Genomic DNA, 23,214 nt, shown 5'->3' on the forward strand with positions numbered 1-23,214 from the left:
AAACAGGGCTTTCCTGATCCCCTTGGCTGCTGGGTAGCTCACCAGGGCCTCTTCCCGGTGGTTCCGGAATGCCTGGAAGTGTTCCAGGACCTCTGGCGCTCCATCATTCATCACGTTGTTGCCATTTACCTTCAGGATGCACTGGCCAGGACAGAGCCCTGCAGCCGCAGCCCCGGAGCCTAAAGGGGACAGGAGCGCTTGAGGCAAAGAGAGCCTGGGGCAGCGCCAGGCAAGGGCCAGTAACCAGATGAACACTGTCCCTCAACCTCCCCGCCACCCCAACTCCCCAGACACCACCCTGGAGCCACTCTCCCCCCTACTCCAGTGGGCAGGACAGGACTGGTGCCCCCATTCTGCAGAAGAATCTGAGGCTCAGAGAAGTAGCAGCTCGCCCAAGGTCACACAGCCAGGAAGGCAGGACTTGAACCCAGGAACACCTCACTCTAGAGCTTCGTCTCCTTTAAAGTCCCACAACCACCTGTAGTCCTGGGGTCAAGATCAGTCCCATTTTGCAAACAGGGGAACAGAGGCTCAGAGAGGCAAAGTGACTCTCTCAAGGTCATGCGCCTAGGAGAAGCCAGCTATCCCATGACTCCCAAACCGTAGGTCTTGGACCCCAGGGTTTATGTGGTTAATATGAAGGGTCTAGAAATGCAAATGAATGTCAAGCTTTGTACCCAGGAGAACAACAGGTGGGCATGGAGTGATGGGGACGAGTACAGGCCTGGACCCCAGAGGTCTGGGTTCAAACCCTGGCTCTGCTACTGACCAACTGTGTGACCTTCGGCAGTTCCTTAACCTCTCTGTGCCTTGGTATCCTCATCTGGAAAATAAAGACACTAATATCTACTCACAGGGTTCCTGAGAGAGTCAGTAAGTTAAAACACATAAAGCACTTAGCTGTGTGCCCACCTCTTAGAAAGGACTCAAGAAATATCAGCTGTTTTGGTATTTTTGCCGAGTTCACCCATAAGCATCTCTCCTTCTCTACAGATGCTCTAAGGCAGGGCTTCTCACCTCAACACTACTGACATTGTGGGCTGGTAATTCTCTGCTCTGAAGGCTGTCCTGGGCACAGTGGGCTGTTTAGTAGCATCCTGATTTCTACCCATGAGAGGCCAGAAGCACCCCCACCCCAAGTTGTAACAACCAAATATGTCTCCAGACATTGCTGGATGTCCTCAGGAGGGTGACACTGCTCCCAGTTGAGAACCACTGCTTTAGGGACAAATACAATAAAACCCCACTGTATTAACAAATTCTCAGTAGCTTTCTGTCATCACATGCATTTTCAATCAATTTAAAAATATAACTATGACCAGAAGAGTGGACAATGTATCTTTAAACTTTAAAAGTTGGGCCCTCGGGTGGAGAGAGGATTGGGAACCCAGTATCTCAGGTCTGTTTGATTTCCTCTCCGGGACAGAGTAACCCCTCAAGCAGCATGCCAGGAGAAGGCAATACAAAAAGTAGAGGTCTCAAATGGTTGACCCATGGGCTGGAGCTGGCCAAAGAAATTTGGCCAAAATTCCTATTTCTGGATTTAAAAAAAAAAAAATCTGATCAGAGGAGGCCCACATTCCTGCCTAGCAATAATGAGTTTGAGAAGAGAACAACTCCCCCTTTTTAAGTGCACATGGACTGTTTCACTTTGTCATAGTCCTCACCACTCCCTAGTGTCTTCCATTCAGTTACCCACCTGTAACGGTCTGACCCCACAGGCATCTGTATTTGCAAGCCTTGGTTTCAAGCAAAGAAGGTAAATGCTAACGGTACACTAAGACTCTGAGGCCTGGTGGAAATGGTTTGGGTGCCTCTCAGCTCCTACCACACACACAGACCCGTCTCCCAAAGCTCCCCTCTGTCTCTCAGGCTCCGGCTCACCTCTCCCCACAGCATAGACGTATGGCGGTGCAGCTCCACGGATCTGGAAGCACAGAGCCTCTGGATGGTCGGGGACTTTGATGACTCTGCACCAAGCAAAAGCAGTCATAAGGTGAAGCAGTATCACTCCCCATACCCCAGGGGGCCATCCTGGGGGGCCCTGATTCCCAGGCTTCTGGGAAATACAGCCCAAAACAGCAGCCACACCAAGCTTTCCAAATAGAGAAACCAATTTAACCAGAGCCCACGGCACCAGGATCTCTGATGAATAGAACCACTTGGCCTGTTCTTGGAAATTCAGGCCCCGCACAGAAATTCCCGATCACCCTCCTACACCTTCTCCATCATCCTCTTGGTGAGAGGAGGCCTCATGGTGGCCAGGTCAGCAATTCAGCCAGTGAATATCCCATAATCACAGACTTGAGTGGGGTGGGGGGTGACAAGTGACCCAGCACATCTTGGTGCTGACTCTAGAGAAATGTCCATGTGTCCCCTACAGAACATGGTTTGGAAGGCCAGGTCTTGGCCATTCTGTGGGTGAGACACCAGAGCAGGGCAGGCGACACCTGCCCAGGGGTGGACAGTGGGTGTCGTTAATCCAGGGGCTTCAATGCAGCCATCTGCTGCCCTACTGAGGGCAGGTCCCCCGACAGTGGGCCTCAGAATCATCCCCACCTGCCAGATAAAGCCATCTTGGGGGCCTGTTCTCAAACCACAGATATTTCTGAAACTTGAAACAGGTACATTCCACCTGGGTGATTTCTGCCACTGCAGAACATAACCAACCAAACTATCAGTCACTTTCCCTAAACTGGCTTGCCTTTCTACTGAAATAATCCTATTTAAAACATTTCGTCACTCCCATCAATAGAAAACTGGGAGCCTCTGCCTTAAATAGAAGGGAGAAGTGAAAACCAAATGCACACATTTTAAAATAGAAAATGCTTCTCCCTGTGCCTGTATCTGGTACCCAACCACTTCTCACCACCCCCACTGCTGCCACCCTGGGCCGGGCCACCAGCCTCCTCACCACTCCCCCTCTTCCACATCTGCCCCTGACAATCTAGTGTCCCCCTGAAGCCAGAACCTCCATCAGATCACACCTCGCTTCTGCTCAGAGCCTCCCAGGAGCTTCAGAGTCCTCACCGTGTGCACGGGTCACTGTCAGGCTGACATCACTGGCTGGCCCTCTCTTTCACTCACTCTGTTCCAGCCCCATCAGCTTGCTCACTGTTCCTCAAACACACCAGCCACAGTCCCACCCCAGGGCCTTTGACTCTCCTCTGTCTGGAGCCCTCTTCTCCCAGAAGTCCCCTTGGCTCCCTCCCTTACCTTCTCCAGGTCTTCACCTCAGTTCTCAGTGGTGCCTTCCTGACCACTGTCCCTCCACATGGCCCACCTCCTTCCCCAGCCTTGCACACTGGCCCACACTTACTGCTCCAGGATGCCTCTTACTTCTCTATTTTGTTTCCTGTCTGTCTCCTGCTCTACCCTCCATCTAGACTGAGATCTGTGAAGAGTAGAAATGAATCCATCCAGACAGGGCTGGATCCCCAGAGCCTGAAGCCCCAGTGCACACAGAGGACACTCAGTAAATGTCTGCTGACTGGAATGAAGGCATGTGTCACGAGCCTGCAGAAGTCCCGTCCATGGGGAGCCAGGACGGCTCAGGCAACTTCTCAGCCTGAGAGGAATGTCGCCCTTGCCCCTGGGGACACTCACTCTTTGGTCTTGGTGGCCACCAGGAGGCGCAGCGGGCGGCGGGAGCAGAAAGACTGGTTGAGGATGGACTCCACCTCCGCAAAGGGCCGCAGGCACACCAGGGCCTCGTTGATGGAGTAGATCTTCCTCCCCACCTGCAGGCCAGCCATCTTGGCAGGGAGACATGCACACGGGTTACTGGCCCCTTCTGCTGCTCTCGAAGGAGCCTTGAATGCATTTAAGCAGCACAGAGCAGGCCCCAAAGACCAAGTGTGACCATAGTGAGCCCACCAGGGCAGCCCCATTCTCCTCTGTGGCTAACAGTTAACGGGCTGGGGAAACCTGTTCTGGCCAACAAGCTATGAAGGGAGGCCTGTAGGAGGCGCTAACAAGAAAGGCGCTTTTCCCGAAGGAGAAGCTGCCATAATCGGCCCCTGCTTCCTGCCCTGCCGTGTGAGGACACGAGGCATCGGACTGGGTCAGCCACCTTGTGACCACGAGAGCTTGGCCAGGACAGTCCAAGAGATGTTGACCCCGAACCAAGACCCAGAACCACCTCCTTCTAACCACTGAAGTCACTAGAAAAATGAAGCTCCAGCCATCGAGAGGCCAGCACATGGCTACGTGCAGCCAAACGCATTCCTAATCACTACCCGGAAGCAACCAGAGCACCTGGACAAGGTGGCAGGTGCCTCTCCCCCACCCACCTCCACACCCTCTGGGAACAGCTGAAAGGTGGAATCCCTGGCCTTTCTCCTCCAGGCCCTGTATCCATGTCAGAGCAATAAACTTGCCATATTATTCAAGCCACTGATCACTATTAGTTTTGTCTGTTATCAGAGCTGATTCAGACCCTCGGGTAGTTTCCCTGCACCTCCCCGACAGGGCCAGCAGAGGGAGCTGGTGGCACGTGCTGGGAGGGCACGCTGGAGCCAGGGGCTCTTTTCCAGCTCCCTAGAGACTGCAGACCAGATGGCCCTGGACTCAGTTTCCCCACAAGGGTGATGAGCAAGGAGGAACAACTGACATTCCCGGATTTTCTGAGCTGGCCTGCCTCGAGGAATGAGGAGAGATGCCCCACTTTCCCACCCACACAAAGTCCACCCTCTGAGCGGCCTCACCTCAGCCAGCGAGCCTCTCTGGACCGACTTGACCACCACAGCCTTGTTCTTCTCCTCGATGTCAAAGCCATAGTCTTCCTCCTGGGGCAGGATCTGAGGGCCCGAGGCAGGAGCGACAGGTGAGGCAGGGAGGGAGGCCTGGAGCCAGCCCCACCCTGGCCCTCACGGGACCGTGACCCTGCTGGATCCTCATGCCCCAGAGGTATACAGGGTAGGGATGGGGGCTGAGGTGCAGTGGGATTAAGTAAAGCACAGACAGCACCCAGGATACAGTAGGTGCTCAATATGTATCTGTCAAGTGAAGACACACCACCGGGCTCGGACCTCGGCCTGGGGCTGACCATTTATTAGCTGACTTTTCATTGTCTGTCACCCCTTCCTCCTCCCAATCTGAGGACAGAGCCTCCTCTTCTATGCACCACTGTCTCCCCATCGCTGGCATACTGTAGACGATCAATAACGATTAACAAATAAAATAAAGCCGAAGTTGTCCAGCCACCAAGAACTTGGGGGCAGGAAGGGAGTTTGGGTAGGAGCCTCCCTCCCCAGTGCAGGATGACAGAAGGCTGGGAGGGGCTGGGGGTGAGTGGTGGGGGGGATACAGAGAAATGCAATTATTTGTTCATGTAAGTACTTTGCTGAGCGGCTGCCTATTAGATGTGCCAGGTACTTGACTGGGCTCTGGAAACAGCACTGAACAAGACAGACGGCTTCTGCTCTTGGGCAGCTGAATGTCTAGTGGGGGAGAGAGACTACAAAGAAAGAAAGAAATATAGAATGTGATGCAGGGAGTGTCCGCAGTTTGAATTAAAATAAAGCACTTAAAGGGACAGAATGTGGCATGGCAGTGGGGCCAGAGGAGATGATATCTGAGCTGAGACCTGAATGAAGTGCGAACAGAAGTTTATAAAGAGAAAAGTGCTCCAGGCAAAGGGCATAGCATGTGCAAAGGCCCTGAGTCAGGCTCCAAGGTACTGGAGGATAAGAAGGAAGATCAGAATGGCTGGGATGGGTGGGGCAAGGCAGGGGCGAGCACACAGATGAAGCCAGAGAGGCAGGTAGACTCTTGCAGACCATGGTGAGAGGCTGGATTTTACCCCAAGTGTCATGGGGAGCACTGGTGGGCTTTATAGAGGGAGAAGTGGGAATCAGAAACAGCAGCCCCCACTAGTACCACCGGAGAGAAGTTAGCGGAGCTGTCTTCGTATTAGGCAGATTTTGGCCCCAACTTCGGCTGTGGTAAGAGACCTAACCTTCTGAGCCTCTCTCCTGACTGCCTGCTATGGGCCAGGCCTGAAGATGGAGGTTGCTGCCAACCAGGAGGCAGAGAAACAGGATTTGGTGGGCGAGGCTGGTAGAATATCTGAACAGGCTGGTAAATCTTCTGTTAACTGCAAGGCTGTTTACAGCAACTAAACAAGGACAGGGTGGCAGCCCAGAGGACCCAAGCCTCTGGTATGCAGGGGCAGTCATTTCAGGAGGCCACCCTCTCCGCACAAGGCTAGGCTAGGAGTGGGGTGGACAAGAAGAGAAGGAAAGGAAAAGAAAGGGAGGCCACTAAGCCCCATCTCATCTGTGAAGAGGGTAGTCTTGGCCAGGAAAGGGACCTGGCCTCTGGGCGGTGTTGCCAGCCACCTCTCAGAATCCCCCATCCTCTTGGGTGCTCAAAGCTGAGCCCAATTTCTCAAGCCATAACCCGAAGGCAGCCCAGTTCCCAGGCCTGCAGGCGGGTCTGGGAAGGAAGGTGCCGCAGCTGAGCTCTGCTCCTACCAGCACGCGCTTGGCCAGGATGTTCTCCACCAGCTTGAAGTCATTGCGAAGCTGTTTGTTCTTGCTGCTGGTTCCCTCCATCTCCTCGTCTGCGTGGAAGCGGAAGTACTGGGACTCATCCTTGAACTCGCTCTTCTCCAGCACTGCAGACCCACAGACACACAAGCACGGGGTCAGGCCCGCGTGGGGAGCTTTCAGCATCTGCCAACTGGCGGGCACTGGCCAGAACCAGCCCCTGGACAACTTTGGATTGGCCAGTAGAGTGTTTTATTAAACAGAGTCAGGTGTCAGCGCTAACACATCAGGATATGTCACATAAAAGTCTGGCTTTCAGACGTCTCTTGAAAAATCTGAATGTGCCCACCTGCTATAAAGGCGTATTACAAAGTCATGGTAACCAAAACCGTGTGGAACTATAGCAGAAATAGATTAAAGAACCAGCAGAGGAGAACAGCAATCACATGAGAGGACACTGTGTCTATGCGAACTGAGTACATGATGGAGGATGAATGATCACGTGGAGGAGATTCCATGGGCGGTATAGGGGAAACTGACTCACTCACAGCAAAAAAACAAAACTGGATCCCTGCCTCATATCATATACAATAAACTCCTGTTGGATTAAAGACCTAAATATGAAAGGGAAAACTAAAGCTCACCAACAAAATGCAGGAGAATATCTCTGTCCTAGAGCAGAAGAGGAGTTCATGCACCAGACCCCACCCCCCGCAACAAAGAGCAACAGGATAAAATTAAGGACTTCCACTCAGTCAGGCCACAGGGAGGCCAAAGACGCAAAGCTAACTGTACTGTCTAAAACCAACAAGGAAGGAAAACCTAGAATAGACAGGAAACTCCAATAAATCAATCACAGAAAGCTGGGAAACTCATAGATAAATGGGCAAAGGGTATGAACGGGTGACTAACAGATGGGAAAACCTAAGTGGGTGGCAAGTATGTGAAAAGGAGCCCAACCTCACTAATAACCAGGAACAGACCCTTTAGACGTCCCTGTGGGCCAAGGGGGGCCCACTCCCTCTTTTTATAAATAAAATTTGTTGGAACACAGCCACACCCATTTACTTATGTATTGTCCAGGGGCTGCTTTGGGGCCACAGTGACAGGGTTGAATCATTGCAAGAGACTGTATGGTCCACAAATGTCTTACTATCTGGGCCTTCACAGAAAAAGCCACTGGACCTCTGTTCTAAGACAAGCCAGAAAAATGAATCAAAACAACCAGTAAGAACCAGTATGTGATACAGTCCCTGTGGATTACAATTTAACTAAGTACCCACTAGCACCACGCACACTGTGGATACAGGATTAGGTCCGTGTACACCACAGACAAGGAAGGGCTGCTGCACCCATTTCACAGATGGGGAGACTGAGGCCCCGAGAGGCTAAATAAACTGCCCAAGGTCACAGAGCCCAGGCATCTCCTCTTCACCATACTCCCCAGGCTGGCCTGACAGATGGGGACAGAGGTGACTTATATAAAGAAGGGTATCAAAGCAGCTGTCTGAAGTCAGTGGGCCTGTGAAAGAAGAACAACCAGCTGCCTTAGCTTCGAGCCATCCCCGCTGTCCCTGAAGACTGATGCTGCCCACTGACTTTGGTGACCACACGAAAAGCATCAGAGGCCTTCTTTTCCTTCTCCTTCCTTCCCTGGGACAGCTAGCCTCCTCAGACCACCTCTATTACCTCCTTGGAGAGAACAGACACACAAATTGCTGCTTTCCCCAGAGCTGGGAGCCAGGCCCCGGGAGGCCGGCTGACTCCCCTCCACTGTAAACATCAGGCTAAAACGGTCTGGGAAGGGGCGGGGGGAGCACGGTGTTGTGTCTCGACTGAAATGTCTGGGGAAACAGCCGGCATCCCGGGGTCCAGGAGCTCGGCCAGGTGAGGGCTGACCACTCCCAACGTCCACTCGAGGCCCCTGGCCAGCTGTTTAGCCTCCTGGAGCCTCAGTCGTCTCACCTGCGGGGATGATGGCACCAACTCCTGGGTTGGCTGCGAGGACTCAGTGGTGCACCAAAGTGCGAGGGCTGGACCACCTCCCTGGAGACACCTCGGGCCCCTCAGCTCGGGTCAGATGCCGAAGGAGGTGCCGCAGGCCCCCCCCTACCCCTGCCCTGCCCAGCCCTGCACCCTAACCTGCATTTTGCAGCAGCCACAACCCTAGCATTTGGCCCTTTCCTATTTTAGCTTATTTCTGAGTTCGTGGCAGGGAACAAGGGGACCAGGGTCACGCCCTGCGGTCTCTCTCCGAGTGGCCCTGTGGGCACTGATGTGGCCCGGAGTGACCCCCTGCAGAACGTCCTTGGCCAGCAGCCTTCCCAAAATAGCAGCCAGGGTGGATCCCTAATTACTCTCCCCCACAAATGAGAGGTTCTGATTGGAAGGAGGGACGGAGCTGTGAGAGGGCCCCACGAGGAGCAGAGCGGCTTTCGGGAATGAGGGCCTCTGATGGACGGGATCGACGAGGCTGCCCTGGTTGGGCCCGACCTGACCCTCTCAGCTGGTGTGAGTCCCAAGCCCTGCAGAGCCACGGGCACACTGAGCTCAGGTGGGGAGGGGACAGCAAGGCCTCCAGCGGAAAGAGGGGGAAATGGAGGCCGGGAGAGGGGCAATCCATGAGGCAGTCCTGCTGGCTACAAGGCAGGGGACACGCTGATGACCGTTCATCTCATGGGCACATCTCTCTGGCTGAACGGACAGCAGGTCCAGCAGCTAGACCTGGGGCTGAAAACTGGGGCCCACGGGCCTGTTTTTCTAAATAAAGTTTTATTGCCTTGCAGCCCTGCCCATTTGTTCGTGTGCCACCCGCAGCTGCTTTTAGGCCACAGGGGTACAGCTGAGCTGTACCTGCAAAGCCTGGAATACCTACTGTCCGGCCCGCTGCAGAGTCTGCTGGCCTCCGAGCTAGAGCACAGAGCAGAAGCTGGGAGGTGGAAGGGCCAGAAGGCCTTCTCGAGTCCCACCCCTCCGCCACCACCATCTGGGTCCCAGCCACATGGTCCCTCCCCTGGACTACGGCCATCACCCCCTCAATGGCCCCCCTACTGACGCCCTCACCCTCACCGCCAGAGGGGTCCCGTAAAAACCTCAGTCAGGCCAGTGCCTCCTCCACTCAGAACCCTCCCAGGACTCCCGCCTCACGTGGGTAAAAGCCAGAGTCCTCCTCACATGCTCATAACAGCCTGGAAAAGGTACTTATCTCTCTGCTGTGTGATTCTCTACACACACACACACACACACACACACACACACACACACGGGGCCGTGAGCTCCGAGGGCAGGACCTACATCTGTCTTGTTCACCCTCTGTCCCCAGAGCTTGCACAGGGCCCGCAGGCAGAAGGCATCCTCTGGAAAACAGAATAGACAGAGGGAGGCGTGGAATCAGCCTCACAGGACAGAGCAGCTCCAGAGGGTGAGAAAGGAGAGGAGCCCCTCCAGCTGGTCAGGTGGTCTCGTTGGGGCGGTGACAACTGAACAGAAACACGGAATCAGTGATGGGGGGGCAGTTGGCAGTGGGGAGGAGACACCCAGGTAAGGGAAACTGCAAGTGACCAGGCCCTGGGCAGTGTTCTAGACAGGAGAAAGGCTCCTCAGTGGAGGTGAAAAGTTCACTTGTCCTACTAAAAATAGAATTACCCTATGATCCAGCAATCCCACTCCTGGGCATATATCCAGAGGGCACTCTAATTCGAAAAGATACATGCACCCCAATGCTCACAGCAGCACTGTATACAATGGCTGAGACATGGAAGCAACCTAAATGTCCATCAACAGATGGCTGGATAAAGAAGATGTGGTGCATATATATATACAATGAAATACTACTCAGCCATTAAAAAATAAAATAGTGCCATTAGGAGCAACATGAATGGACCTGGAGACCATCACTCTAAGTGAAGAAAGCCAGAAAGAGAAAGAAAAATACCATATGATATCATTCATACATGGAATCTAAAAAAAGACACAAATGAACTTATTTACAAAAGAGAAACAGACTCACAGACATAGAAAACAAACTTATGGTTACCAGGGAGGAAAGGGGGTGGGAAGGGATAAATCTGGAGTTCAAGATTTGCAGATACTAACTACTATATATAAAATAGATTTAAAAAAAAAAAACAAGTTTCTACTGTACAGCACAGGGAACTATATTTAATAGCTTGTAGTAACCTATAATGAAAAAGTATATGAAAAGGAATATATGTATGTATACATACGTTATGAAACATTATGCTATACACCAGAAATTGACACAACATTGTAAACTGACTAGAGTTCAATTAAAATAAAAAAAAAGTCCACTTGTCCTGCTGAAAGGGGAGGAGACTTGGGACTCCGCTGGAGGCCACAAGGAAAGGCCACAGAGCTCAGTGTTTGACCTATGGCCTGTGATGCCAGCCTGCCTGGGTTCAAATCCCACATCATCCCTGTTGTGTGACCTTGAGCAAGTGTCTTAACTGTCTGGGCTTCTAGTCCTTATTTATAGATGGGGATGATATTAATACCAACATCAAAGGATCGTCACAAAGATTAAACTAATTCATTCATGGAGAGCTTTTTAGAGGGAGGCCAGGCACAGAGGATAACTTCTGTTTTAATTTAAAATGCTGTCAGTGGAACCATTTTCTCCCTCCCTCTCCCCACATTCCCGCCTCAGGACCATCTCAGGACCGTCCACCTCTCTGCCCCTCTTACACACTTCTCCCTGTGGGAAGAGGAGCGACATATCTGAGGGGCGAGGCCGGGAAAAGTGGCGCTGCCAGACCTCTGTCCCCACCGATCCCTCTCCTCTCCTCTCCGTGGAAGCTTGCAGGCCAGGCCTGTGCTGTCCAGCCTCACTGCCCACCCTGGGAGGACATGCCCCATCATGGAGGAAGAGCTTATTTAGGAAGGATTTGGCCTCAAATCCTGCCCATCATTTGCTCTCTCTAGGCCTCAGTTTCCCTTCCCTGTACAATGCACCAGGGACCAGGGTCCTGGCTAGCTCTTCTGTTCCAGGTCAGGCCTCACCCCTCCCGCCCCAGGAGGCTGGGCGGAGGGAAGGGCGAATTACCGTGGTGCATGAAGCCGTTGTTACACAGGCCCACGCCCAGTGCCACCGCCTCTTCCCGCGTCTGGCAGTCGCCCTGGAATGAAACAAGAAGGGGAGGGTGTTAGGTGGACAGGCACCTGAGGGACTGAACCAGGCCAGGGAAAAGCCCAGCATTGCCCCTAGAACGGAGGCTCCAAGAGGGCAGGGATGTGTGTCTGCTTTACTTACTGTGGTATCCCCCAACCATGTCTATGACTGCAATTAATAAACCCCAAACAAAAAAAGTATTTCATTGTATGATAATTATTTAAATGTGATAAAGGCACTGCAATAAACACTACAAAGGAGAAGTGGAGATTTTATATGCAGATGCTGTTGGTTGTCCAGCAACATCCCCCCACCCTCAGCTGGCCTTAGAACTGAAACCCTCACTATTAGAGACCGCAGCACACCTATCTAGACAACCACAGATTCCAGCCTCCCTTACAGCTAGAGGTGGCCAGTGAGATCACTGATAGGGAGCTCTGGAAAGGGCTCTTTGTCCCTGACCCTTCCTTTCTCTTCCTCCTGTCTGGAACAAAGACGTGATGGCTGGAGCTCCTGCAGTCATCCTAGACCACAGTGTGACCTGGAGAACAGAAGCATGCTAAGGATGGTAGAGAAAAAAGAGAGTGTGGTCCTCAAAGATATCATGAGGCTGTCCTAGCAGTTCTGTACTACCAAATTCTGGGCTTCTGTCATACTAAAGAAAAATAAACCCTAATTTCTTAATTTCTTTTTTTTTTTTAATGGAGGTACTGGGGATTGAACCCAGGATTCTGTGCATGCTAAGCATGCACTCTACCACTGAGCTATACCCTCCCTGCTTAAACCCCTAATTTCTTTCAGCCTCTGTAGCTGGCTCTCTGATACTAGAAATCAAGTTCAATTCCTAACTGACCTAGCTCTAGCAGCAAGACATCTGGGGAAGCCAATCAGGGGATCCTAAAAAGTATCTTCCTCCCTGTAAAAGGGAAAAGCAACAGCACCCCTCCCTGCCTGGGAGAAAGTCATGTGAGGAAGTGATGCAGGGGCTGTGGGGCTATCTCATGACCACGGGGCAGACTCTGCTGAGGATGGAACGGAGGACAAAAGGGCCTTAATGTGCGGACGACGGACGTGTAGCACATTACCCATTCAGGCCACTGCTGACTTGGGTTTTCTGTCCTTGCAACTAAAAATACTCCTAAACGGTACCATTTAAATTGGGGGATCTGGCTCAAATCAGGGCTTCCTGGAGGAAGTGACATCCAACACGAAACTGAAGAATGAACAGGTGTGGCCATTGTGCTGGGTTCCTGCTGGGCCTGTCTTTGGGGCCACCTATCCCATGTGGAATGTCGCCTCAGTGGGACGGTCCCTCAAGGCTCGCCACCCCCAACCCCCAGCCAGGTTTGGGACACATGACCTAGGCGAGGCCGTTGCGATGCTCCCTGCCCAGGGAACATGACCCTCTGATTGGAGGAACCCAAGGGCGGGGAACAGCTGGTGCCAATTCTCACCAAGAGCACTGCCCTGAAGACAGTGCCCCTCGGTGCCTGCTCCCGTGTTTCCTGGTGCAGTTCTTTCAAAGGCCCGGCTCTCGGGTCTCCCCCCAACTCTGGGGGGGCTCCACAGCCTCCCAATAAGTCATCTTCTCTTTCTTTCTTTCTTTTTTCTTTCCTTAAGTTAGACTGAATCCATTCCTTGCAACCCAAATAATCTCAGTATAGCCAGGCAGAGTGTGTGAGTTAGGTGTGTGCATGGTGGCTGGTAGGGGCGATGACAGGCAAAGGAAACAGCACAATGGTCCAGGTCCAGAGGTGGACAGAGCTTGGAGCACAAAAGCAGCATGGCTGTAAGGACAGGGTGAGCAAGAAGGTCAGTTCCATAAAAGAACAGGCTTTTGACCTACTGCGTTACCTGCTGAATCCTAAGTGCTCAGAACAGGGCCTGGCATACAGCAGGTGCTCAGTAAATGCCTGTTGGTTGAATAAAGGCGTTGTCAGCAGAAACTGACTCATGCAAGAGCTTGTAGGCAGGTCAATGAGCATCAGCTACATTCAAATGGCCACAGGGCCAGACAGCCGCTCATTAAACCACTGCCCAAGCAAGAAGCAGTTCCAAGAGGCGCTGGCCCAACACAACTGGGCCAGAGGCCTCCACTGTCCGTGTATCCCCGCCTTAGCCCCCGGCCAGCAGCGGAGGGGCCAGGAGGGAATTCCTCAGCTAAAGAAGAAATGAGCTCAGAGGCTGCAGGACTCAGCCTGCCAAGCCTGGGGCTCAGACCCAGAGCAGAGAGCCTGGGGGAGCCGCTGGCCTCAGTGTTCTACTGGTCTGGCTGCCCTGGGCTCACTCGAGGAAGACAAATCTCTCCGGTGGGACCCCAGGCCAGTGGCTGGAGGGCCGGCCATGCTCCGAGCCCCGCCAGGGGAGGCAGCCATCCTGTCAAGAAGCCGCTTCCAGAGCAGCAGCAGCCCCCAAGCTGTGAGGGGCCAGCAGCGGGGAGGCACAGCTGGGGCCCAGGAGGAGGGCAGGCCCAGCTCAGCAGCCTGGGGGGCCAGGCGGGCATCTGGAGCCCACCTGGCTTTCTGAGGCCCTCACAGTCTGGACTCCCAGCCTGTCTTCACCTCTCTTCTCCCCAAAGGGCCCCGGGGGGACCCACAGGGAGGATCATAAAGTGAGGACCTGAGTGATTCTCTGGTGAAGAGTGAAATACACCAACCCCGGATGCGCCCACCACCTGAAAAGTAAGCCCCCACCCCACATCCCACCAGCTGTGGGGAAACCGAAAGCCACAAGTCCACGTTTCTCCCCTCCAGGAAGAAGGCATGGGCCACACAGCCCTGTGCAGTCAACTCCACCACCACACCTCCCCCTCTCCACCCATCTACCAGCCCCCCTTGCTAGGGGCTCCAGCCACGCCAGCCTCCTTGCTGCTCCTTCCACACACTACACACGGCCCCACCTCAGGGCCTTTGCACTCACTCCTTCCTCCCCCTGGAATGCCCTGTCCTGGCTTTTCAGCTCCTCAGAGTGGCCTTGCCCTAACTGTCCTGATGGTCAACCCAGGGGCAATCACTCTTATTAACCCCATTTGACAGATGAAGAAACGGAGACACAGAGACTTGGCACTTGCCCAAGGTTACACCATGAGAATGGAATCCTTTCAGAGCTGGACCTTCCCCCACGTTACAAATAGGGAAACTGAGGTTCCAAGAGGGGAGGTTAGTTGCCCAGGGTTACAGCCAGGGCTCCCATCCTGTCCCTGCTTATCCTTTGTTTCCTCTGCTGGTGCCTTGAGCTGCCAGCCTGGCCCTTTGCCTGCTCCCACACCACTCCCCATGCTGAAAACCCTGCCACCATCAGCATTGCCATCTACCAGACCGTGGGGTGAGTGTGGCGGGCACCTTGGGCACATTTCTGCAGAGCCAGCACAGGAGGCAGCAGATCTGACCTGTCTCAGCTCTCCTCTGCCCTAAGCCCCTGACCTCCTGCCCTCCTTTTGATGGACACAGCCTGGGGCATCCTGGAGCCCTGGCAGCAGAGACCAAAACTCAAGGAGCAGAGAAGTGAAGAGAGCAGATTCTGGAGCTGGCTTCCCCAGGTTCGAACTCCTGCTCCGCCCAGCTGTGATGGGAGGCAATTCCTTAACATCTCTGAGCTTCATTTCCTCATTTGTATTTTTTTATCCCCAGATTTGCCCTTGATTTTCCAAGGCCTCTGCCACCTCTCAGTGGTGCTCCCTGCTCAGACTCCACAGTACAGACTGTAATTAATACAGAAGGCTATTATTACTATTACTATTACCACTGCCTACCAAGGCATCGTGAAAGCCCCGCCCACACACAGTCTTAGAGGTGCACCCCGTTCCTGTGTGTCCTGAGGCAGGTGACATAACCTGACATAAGCTTCCCCGTTAATAAGCTGGGGGTAATAACTGTGTTTTCCTCAGGTTATTCTGCAGATTAAACGAGAGAATGTACACAGACGATCACAAGTGACCCAGTACCTAGCTTGTCAATCAAAGGACCAACACGCTGCTTCCCTGCCCTCAGAGATAAAAGAGCCCTGATTCATCTGAGTTACAAGCAGGAGGGAGTCCCTTCCCCAGCCTCAGGCAATGAATTCTGGGGAATTCTAAGCAACTCTCAGTAATCCCTGTTTTCTTCCACAGGGAGTGGTTTAGGGGTACATGTGGGACCCATCTGGCCATGAGACCTAAGGGTAAGATCACTGGGGAAGGGTGGGGACTGGGGAAGTTTCCTCTACCAAGAAACAGAATGAAAAAGCTCTCTCCAACTGTCCCTGCTGCCTGCCTTTGGCTATAGGTCTACATAGGTGTGATGCCTGGAGCTGTGGCAGCCATCTTACAACTGTGAGGCAACTGGCAAGAAGATGACAGAAAAGAAAGCTGAAAAGAGCCTGGGTGGAAATGGCATCGAATGAGCTCTATAGCTGTGAACTGTGGACGCCTAGTTATGTGAGCAAAAAATGTATAATTTACTTTACTGTGTAATTTAGTTTTCTTACTGCATAAGAGAAAAATGTCTTTCCTGTATAAGTCAGGTTTCCTATTAGGTGTAGCCAAAAGCATTTCTAGCTGATCTAGTGGGTTTCAATCAACATTTTATTTCAAGGAGCAGAATGACCTAGAAGTTAAAAATGAAGATGTGTTCAAAGCAAAATAATCCTCCTGAAGTACACAATTACATGTTTTCTTCTTGACTTTCCGGCTAAGGTACAAGGTAAGGATGACTCTTGAAATCTAGGCTTGTTGTAACCAGTCTTCAAGGTCATATCCCCATCACCAACCTCTCCCCCACAGAGAGACCCACATGCACCCCATCCTCCCCACTTTCTCTGACCCAGAGCCAGATGACAGCTGTTTTTTGGTCAATCTCATGGAAGCTATCCTGTGTCAGCTCCAATTAGCTTCCCTGTGTCCCCAGCCCAGGCCAAGCCACAGGAGGTCTGCTGAAGTGGACAGACACATTCTGTGGTCAGTGGCAAACTTCACTCCACCATCCTCCCCTCCACCTCTACTTGCAACAAGATGCTGGGGTGTTGGGGGTATGTCCTTAGGACCACTGACAATGACTCAGGCTACTGTAGGGGGTCTTCAGCCAGCACCACAGCTTCTCCGACTGCAGTGGCCACAAGTAGGCTCCCGCCATGCCCAGCACCAATCACCAAAGAGAAATCAACAGAAGAGGTTGCTCTAGCTGGCACTTCTCCCTGACAGGTACTCCAGGGCGCAGACCTGAGCCTCTCCAGCTCAGCCAAGGACCTTGGAGTCGACTAGACTCATGTTTCTCACCTCCCTTACCCCATCTATCCAACAGCAGGCTCGTTAGGTCTACCTTCAAAATATCCAAAATCTGACCACTCTTCCCGCTTTCCTCTCAGCCATCTCTCAGCTACTTGCCTGCAGTTCTGAAGTTGCCTCTGAGCTGGTCTCCCAGCTGCCAGCCTCATCCCCCTACAGCCCGAAGGACCTCATCCCACCAAAGACAGGTGCCATCCCTTCTATGCTCAGAACCTGGCCATGACCCGAGTCCTCCCAAGAGCCCACAGGCCCTTCGTGACTGGCTGCCCAATGGCTTCCTATCACCTGCCACCTGGCTCAGGCCACTCCAGCCACACTGGCCTCCTCCCTGCCCGCAGACACACCAAGCTCACCTGACTCAGAGCCTCCAAGTTGCTGTTGCCTCAGAGACACCCCCAGACGTCCCCCTGGCTCGCTCCCCATCTCCAGCCTCTATAAACAGTCCCTGCTCAGCAAGACCTTCTCAGACCCCCTGTGGAAACTGGACCTCCCCAGCCACTTGAAAGGTCAACCCGCTGGAGCTCCCGCACGCTCCAGCCCCACCGGCACTCTGGCACTGAGCACCAGCTAGCACATTCTGTATCTCACTTCTTTTCCTTGTTCGCTGGATGTCTGCCCTACCCTTCATCAGAGCCTAAGATCCATGAGGGCGGGAGCTGTATCTGTTCACTGCTGCGTCCTCAGAACCTATAACACTGCCTGATGCACAGCAGGTGTTCAAAGGGAAAAAGGGAGCTAATGCTAATGAGCCGACTTTCCCTACACTTTCTTCTACCCCCTCACTTTAAATACCTCACTTTAAATAAGCATGGGGGGGGGCAACGCCTGCCCCTCCCCCCACCTCCTCCACCTCCACTGGGGAGTCCAGTGGGCACCCCAAAGGCAGCACCCTCGAACGCCCAAGGAGAACGCTTCATTTCCCCACGCACACCGGTGTTTCCTCCCCCGTCTTCCCATCGCTGTGAACAGCACTTCCAGCCACCCACTGTACCAAAACCCCAGGACACAGCTTTGATTCCCACCCCACCCCTCAGCGATGTGTCCTGTGCGTTCCATCTCCAAATACTTCCCGGATCCACTGACTTCTTGCCAGCTCAGTAACCCACTCCACTCCCAGCTCATGCCTGGGATTCGCCACTGAAGGCAAAGTCCACATGTGCTTTGAAACCAACAGGCAGACGACGGCACCCACAGAGCTCGGGGACCACGAGGCCACAGAAGGGCCCGAGGCGGGGAGCAGCAGCAGCTCAGAGAGCCCTGCACCCGGCATGTCTGGGTTCTGAACAAGGAACCTGAATCACAAAAGAACACGCCAGGTGTCGCCCCTCACTTGTCACAGCGCACTCTCAGACCCCAAGCAGATCACCTCTCACCCTCCCCCCGATGTTTGTTTCCTGGTCTTACTGTTTCTGCACCCCCAAAGCCCTCCGCAATTTCTTCAGCCTTCCATACTGCACGTAATTCTAAGGCACCTTGAGTCCTTTGTGAAGGAGATGAGGAATTAATATAATAATAGTTCCATTTACTGAGCAATTATTCAGTGCCAGGAACCATTCTAAGCACTTTAGATGATTAACTCATTGGATCCTCAAAATAATCTAAAGGGAAGTTACTGTTTTTAGCTTCATTTTACTGGTGTAGAAACTGAGGCACAGAGAGGTTAAGCAGCTTGTCCAAGCTCACTCAGCTAGGAAGTGGTGGTGCTGAGATTCGAACCCAGGTCTGCTGGGCTATGATGCTCTGGGCCAGTTTCAGGGGATCCCAAGGAAAGATGTACAGTACAATGGGAGGCGTGCGTAGCACAACAGTTAGCAGCTCTGCACTTCCCAGCCGTGCAAATCTGAATCCAAATCCAGGTCATTTCAAGACCTCCCACACCTTAGGGCCCCACATCATAGCACACATATTAAAATGCAGCCACATCTTACGTTGGTTTTTGGCTTACAATTCTTTTTTTCAAGGATTTTTCTGAACTTGCTTTGGAAGTTATTTGGCACCAAGAAGCATTTCCTTTACACTGCTTGGCCACGAATTCTAGACAATCATCAGAAACTTATTTGACGTGGGAAAATCCACGCAGTAATTGTTTTTGAGTGGAATGAAGTTTTTATGAATGCTAAACTCAATATAATGAGGCTGCCATAGAGCTGCACTCTGTAAATGTTTAAGTATTTATCCACTTGATTTCACAGGCGTCGCCTTGTCTTTGAAGCCAATACCTTTTTCTTACAGACTACAAAGGAGCGTTCTCGCAGGCTCCCTGAAAAGTTTGCGGAACTGAGGCACAAGTGGGTAAGATGGGCCCATCTGAGTCCCAGCTCTGCTGCTGCAAGGCTGTGTGCCCTTGGCCCAGGCACTTAGCCTGGCCTCTCTGGACCCCCATTTCCATCTGTAAATGGGTTGAAAGACTCAGTGAGATAATGCACAAAGCCCAGGTAGGGCTGGGCCCAGAGTAAGCACCCTCTGAACAGAGCCATAAAGGACAAGAGGCAGACAGATAAGAGAGTCCACAACACCTCAATGGAACAATCACCTTTGGGAAGTTGCAGCAAAATTGACACTTAGATTTTCTAAGACTCTGCCCAGGCCCTGCTCACCAGGAACCTAGGTGAAGGGAATAACTTGGCAAACTCCACATGGAGGCTCCAGTTTGGTGCCAGGATGAGACCAACTTGTCCCAGTTTGTCCAAGACCATCCCGGTTTTAAAAACTGAAAGTCTCAAAGTGGCAGAAACCCAAGGGTCCCTTGACTGATGGATAAATAAAATGTGCTCTATCCACACAATATTATTCACCCTTTAAGAGGAAGGAAATTCTGACACAGGCTGCAACATGGATGAGCCATGAAGACATGATGCTGAGCAAAATAAGCCAGACACAGAAGTACACATGCCGTACGAGGCCACGTGCACAGGGGACCTAGAGCAGTCAGATTCATACAGAGAGAGTGGAAGGGTGGTTGCCAGGGGCCAGAGGTGGGGGGTGGGGAGATGGGAAGTTACTGTTTAATGAGGACAGAGTTTCAGTTCTGCAAGATGGAAAGAGCTCTGGAAGTGGACAGTGGTGATGGCTGTGTGATATCAAGAATGGACTTAAGGCTACTGAACCATACACTTAAAAATGGTTAAGATGGTAAATGTTACACTATGTATATTTTACCACAACTAAAAAATAATTTTAAAAAAATTGTTTAGACCTCAAAGGCCCGCATGCTGGTTAGTCTCTCAGTCCTGGGCAGGATGGCTGGTCGCACGGGACCCGAGGGTTTTCTCACCTGAGCCAACAGCCAGTCCACCAGCTTGCTCCCAGGCAGCACCGACTTGTACGTCTTCAGGTGGTAATCGCGGTCCCTGGGGAGAGGAAGCACGCCCTGAGCAGACCAGAGAGAAAAGAGGTGGAAACATCCCAATTTCCCTGCTCAGAATGCTCCAAATTTCTAGGGTCCCCAGCCATGGGTCTGAGGCAGGGGGCGGGGAGAGCCCCAGGCAGGGAGCCCCACTCCTCATTCACAGTGTCACCTCGGGCAGGACCTGACTCTCACCAACATCATGTGGGGACAGGAGCAGGGGGCTCTCAGACTCTGGAAACTCTCCTGCTGGGGCCCTCAAGCAGGGCCGGCTCTGCCCCGCACGGAACACTGGGCTGTGTCTAGAGACATGTTTGGCTGTCATGACCGGCTGTTGAGGGGCCGGAGGTACCACCACCAGCATCTAGCAGGATGCTGCTAAACACTCCAAACTTCCCAGAACAGCCCCCAAACAAAGAATTATCCAGCCCCAAAAGTCAAGAACGCCGAGCCTGCGGAAACCCGATTTAGTCTGCGTGGTGAGAAAAACTCCCAGTTCTTTCCTTTTTGTTTTGTTGTTGACATTCGTGTGTTTAAAGGTAACAAATCTATACTGACGTGGAAAGCCCTCTCCGTGGGCTGGTGCGGGCAGTCGGGGCCAGGCAGGCGGCAGGGGTCTGTGACGGCCCTGCTTCTTTGCCGAGGTACAGCTCTGACCTAAAGTAGCATCTAATTCCCACCCAGGCTTGGTGCGGAGGGCTGTGCAGACCTTGTGGCCAAACTGCAACAATCTCTCAGCCTCTGAAGCTGACAAAAACGAGCTTATGCAGCCAGCCCCCCGCGGGACTGATAAAGGCCAGCTGGGGTGTTCTCAGGTTTTCAGGAACTGGGGAGCCCAGCACATCACGTGTGCGGTAAGTGGGGGCCGGCTGCTGGCCCGGCCACTTCCTCCTCTGGGGGCTGATGGAGGGGCCTCTTCTGCAGGGACCAAGGCTGGACGAGGCGGCCCTGCCTGACTTCTGGGCTTGCACAAAGGCAGCAGGGGAGGAGCCAAGGAGGCAGGTCTGGAGATGAAAGGGGCACCCTGGGCACCAAGGAGGCCAGCGAATGCAGGGAAAAGACCCTTCCTCTCTGCTCCTGGGATGTGGTAAGAGCTGTCAGGACAGGAGGCAGAGGCATCTGCAGCTGGTAAGGATCAGATCACCCTCCCTGTTCCTTCGTCCACAACCATAAGCTTCAGCGGGAAAGTGAACCTCCAACCACCAGCATCAACACAGCCCTCACTATGTGCCAGGCGCCATTCAAATTTAATCCTCATGACCACCCACGAGGGGTGAGCTATTCTTAGGCTCATTTCACAGATGCAGAAACAGAGGCAAAAAGCATTAATTACTTTTCAATGATCACTCAGCAAACATCTAGTGAGTTCGCCGATACTTGGCTTCTTTTCAATCAACGTTAAATCAGACTTAAGATCACGTTTTTCAGTCCCAAGAGTTTGAAAGCCACATGTGAGTAGTGGCTGCTCTATTGGATGGCACAAGGACAGAGCATTTCTATCAGTGCAGGAAGTTCCAAAGGACAGCACCACTCTGGGTGCTGCCAAGGGTCTGGGGACACAGCAGTGAGCAAAATCCCTGCCTTGGGTGAGTGTAAAATTCAGTGGGGAAGACAGATGGTACACAGACAAAGAAATAAACATTCAGTGTGTCAGTCACTGACAAGCTTCAAGAAGAAAATCCAAGTGAAATAAAGAGGGTAGTGCGTTCCAGATGGTGATATTTTAGAAAGGTGCCCAGGGAAGGCCCCTCTGATTTGGAGACATTTGGAGGAAGTAAGGGAGCAAATATGCAGATATATGGGGGAAGAATATCCCAGGCAGCAGAACGGCAAGTGCAAAGGCCCTGAGGTAGATCCTATTATTATTCTCATTCTAAAGAAGACAAAGTTGAGGCATTAGCACCAACTTGGTTAAGTAACTGCCTAAGATCACATAGCTGGTAACTAACTAGCAGGCTGAGATCCAAACTCAGCCAGTCTGGCTCCAAAACTAACACCCTTCACCACCATACTGCACTGTTTCCCACAAATTAACTCACTTGACCCTAATGACAAACCTGTAGGGTAGATGCGGTTATTAGCCCCATTTGATAGAGAAGGAGACTGAGGCTCAGAGAGGTTAAGTTACTGGCCCAAGGCCACACAGCTCAGAAGAGGCAGAGGTGAACTGGAGCTTGGAGGGAGTGACTTACTTGATCACGGGAGTGTAGAGGCTGTGAAGACGGCAGTAAAGCCTCACACCCTGAAAGAGAAAAAGAGGGAGTCTAGGATCTGACCACATTCTTCAGGGGCCTCCAAATCCAGGCCGCTGGGAGAGATGGCTCCCAGAACAGAGGAAGAGGGTGAAGGAAGGAGAGGGGACCAATGCAGGCAGTGGAGGTGGGGCTGTGGGGGCGGGGCCGTGGGGCAGGGCCATGGTGGGGGGCGGGACCCTACCTTGGACATGATGTCCTCCAGCTCACTCCGGGCCTTGTAGGTGCCATCATCATAGCGGAAGCGGTACATCACCTGCTCGTTCTTGAACTGGTGCTTGTCAGAGACTAGAGGGACCCAGGGCCGGTGAGGCTGGGCACACTCCCCTCGGCCCTCCTGACCCACACCCACCATCGTCACCCAACCTTTGGCCAGGCTCTGTGTCTAGCGCAATTGTACTGAACCCCTTCCCTACATTCCAATGCAGAAACTAGGGCCTCCTGCTAAGTGTGGGGCCCAGCTGAGACCTGTGGCTTGGAGTAGGGGCATCTGCCAGTCTTGCAAGAGGCCCAGAAATGCCTCACTCCAGCCTGAGCTGGGACCCATCTGCCCAGCCTCTCCCTGGACCTAGAACCATCTCTACACAACGGCCCTGAGTCGCCCCTGGTGCTTCTCTCTCTCACTCTCTGCTTTGGATCCATTAGCAAACCTGTAGGCTCTTCCTTCAGAACGTTAAGAATCAGAGTCTATACTCCCACCCTGGTCCAAGCTACCCTCATCTCCCACCTGGACTATC

The 23,214-nt window shown here is 52.8% G+C and overlaps 1 protein-coding gene across 2 annotated transcripts in view; it reads right to left on the reverse strand.

Annotated features, from left to right (window-relative positions):
• The window catches only part of PREX1 (phosphatidylinositol-3,4,5-trisphosphate dependent Rac exchange factor 1), a 174,546-nt gene that overhangs the window by 26,661 nt on the left and 124,671 nt on the right, over positions 1-23,214 (reverse strand). For both annotated transcript variants that reach the window (XM_006206688.4, XM_072944355.1), the window contains exons 12-20: positions 22,662-22,765; positions 22,418-22,467; positions 20,154-20,229; positions 11,554-11,626; positions 6,477-6,619; positions 4,707-4,799; positions 3,607-3,755; positions 1,885-1,970; positions 43-179 (exon numbers count right to left, since the gene is read on the reverse strand). In XM_006206688.4, the coding sequence (XP_006206750.3) occupies positions 43-179; positions 1,885-1,970; positions 3,607-3,755; positions 4,707-4,799; positions 6,477-6,619; positions 11,554-11,626; positions 20,154-20,229; positions 22,418-22,467; positions 22,662-22,765 (911 nt within the window). The remainder of the gene's footprint in view (positions 1-42; positions 180-1,884; positions 1,971-3,606; positions 3,756-4,706; positions 4,800-6,476; positions 6,620-11,553; positions 11,627-20,153; positions 20,230-22,417; positions 22,468-22,661; positions 22,766-23,214) is intronic.

The sequence above is a fragment of the Vicugna pacos genome, chromosome 19 (assembly GCF_048564905.1).
Source record: "Vicugna pacos chromosome 19, VicPac4, whole genome shotgun sequence".
In the NCBI taxonomy this organism is placed as follows: domain Eukaryota; kingdom Metazoa; phylum Chordata; class Mammalia; order Artiodactyla; family Camelidae; genus Vicugna; species Vicugna pacos.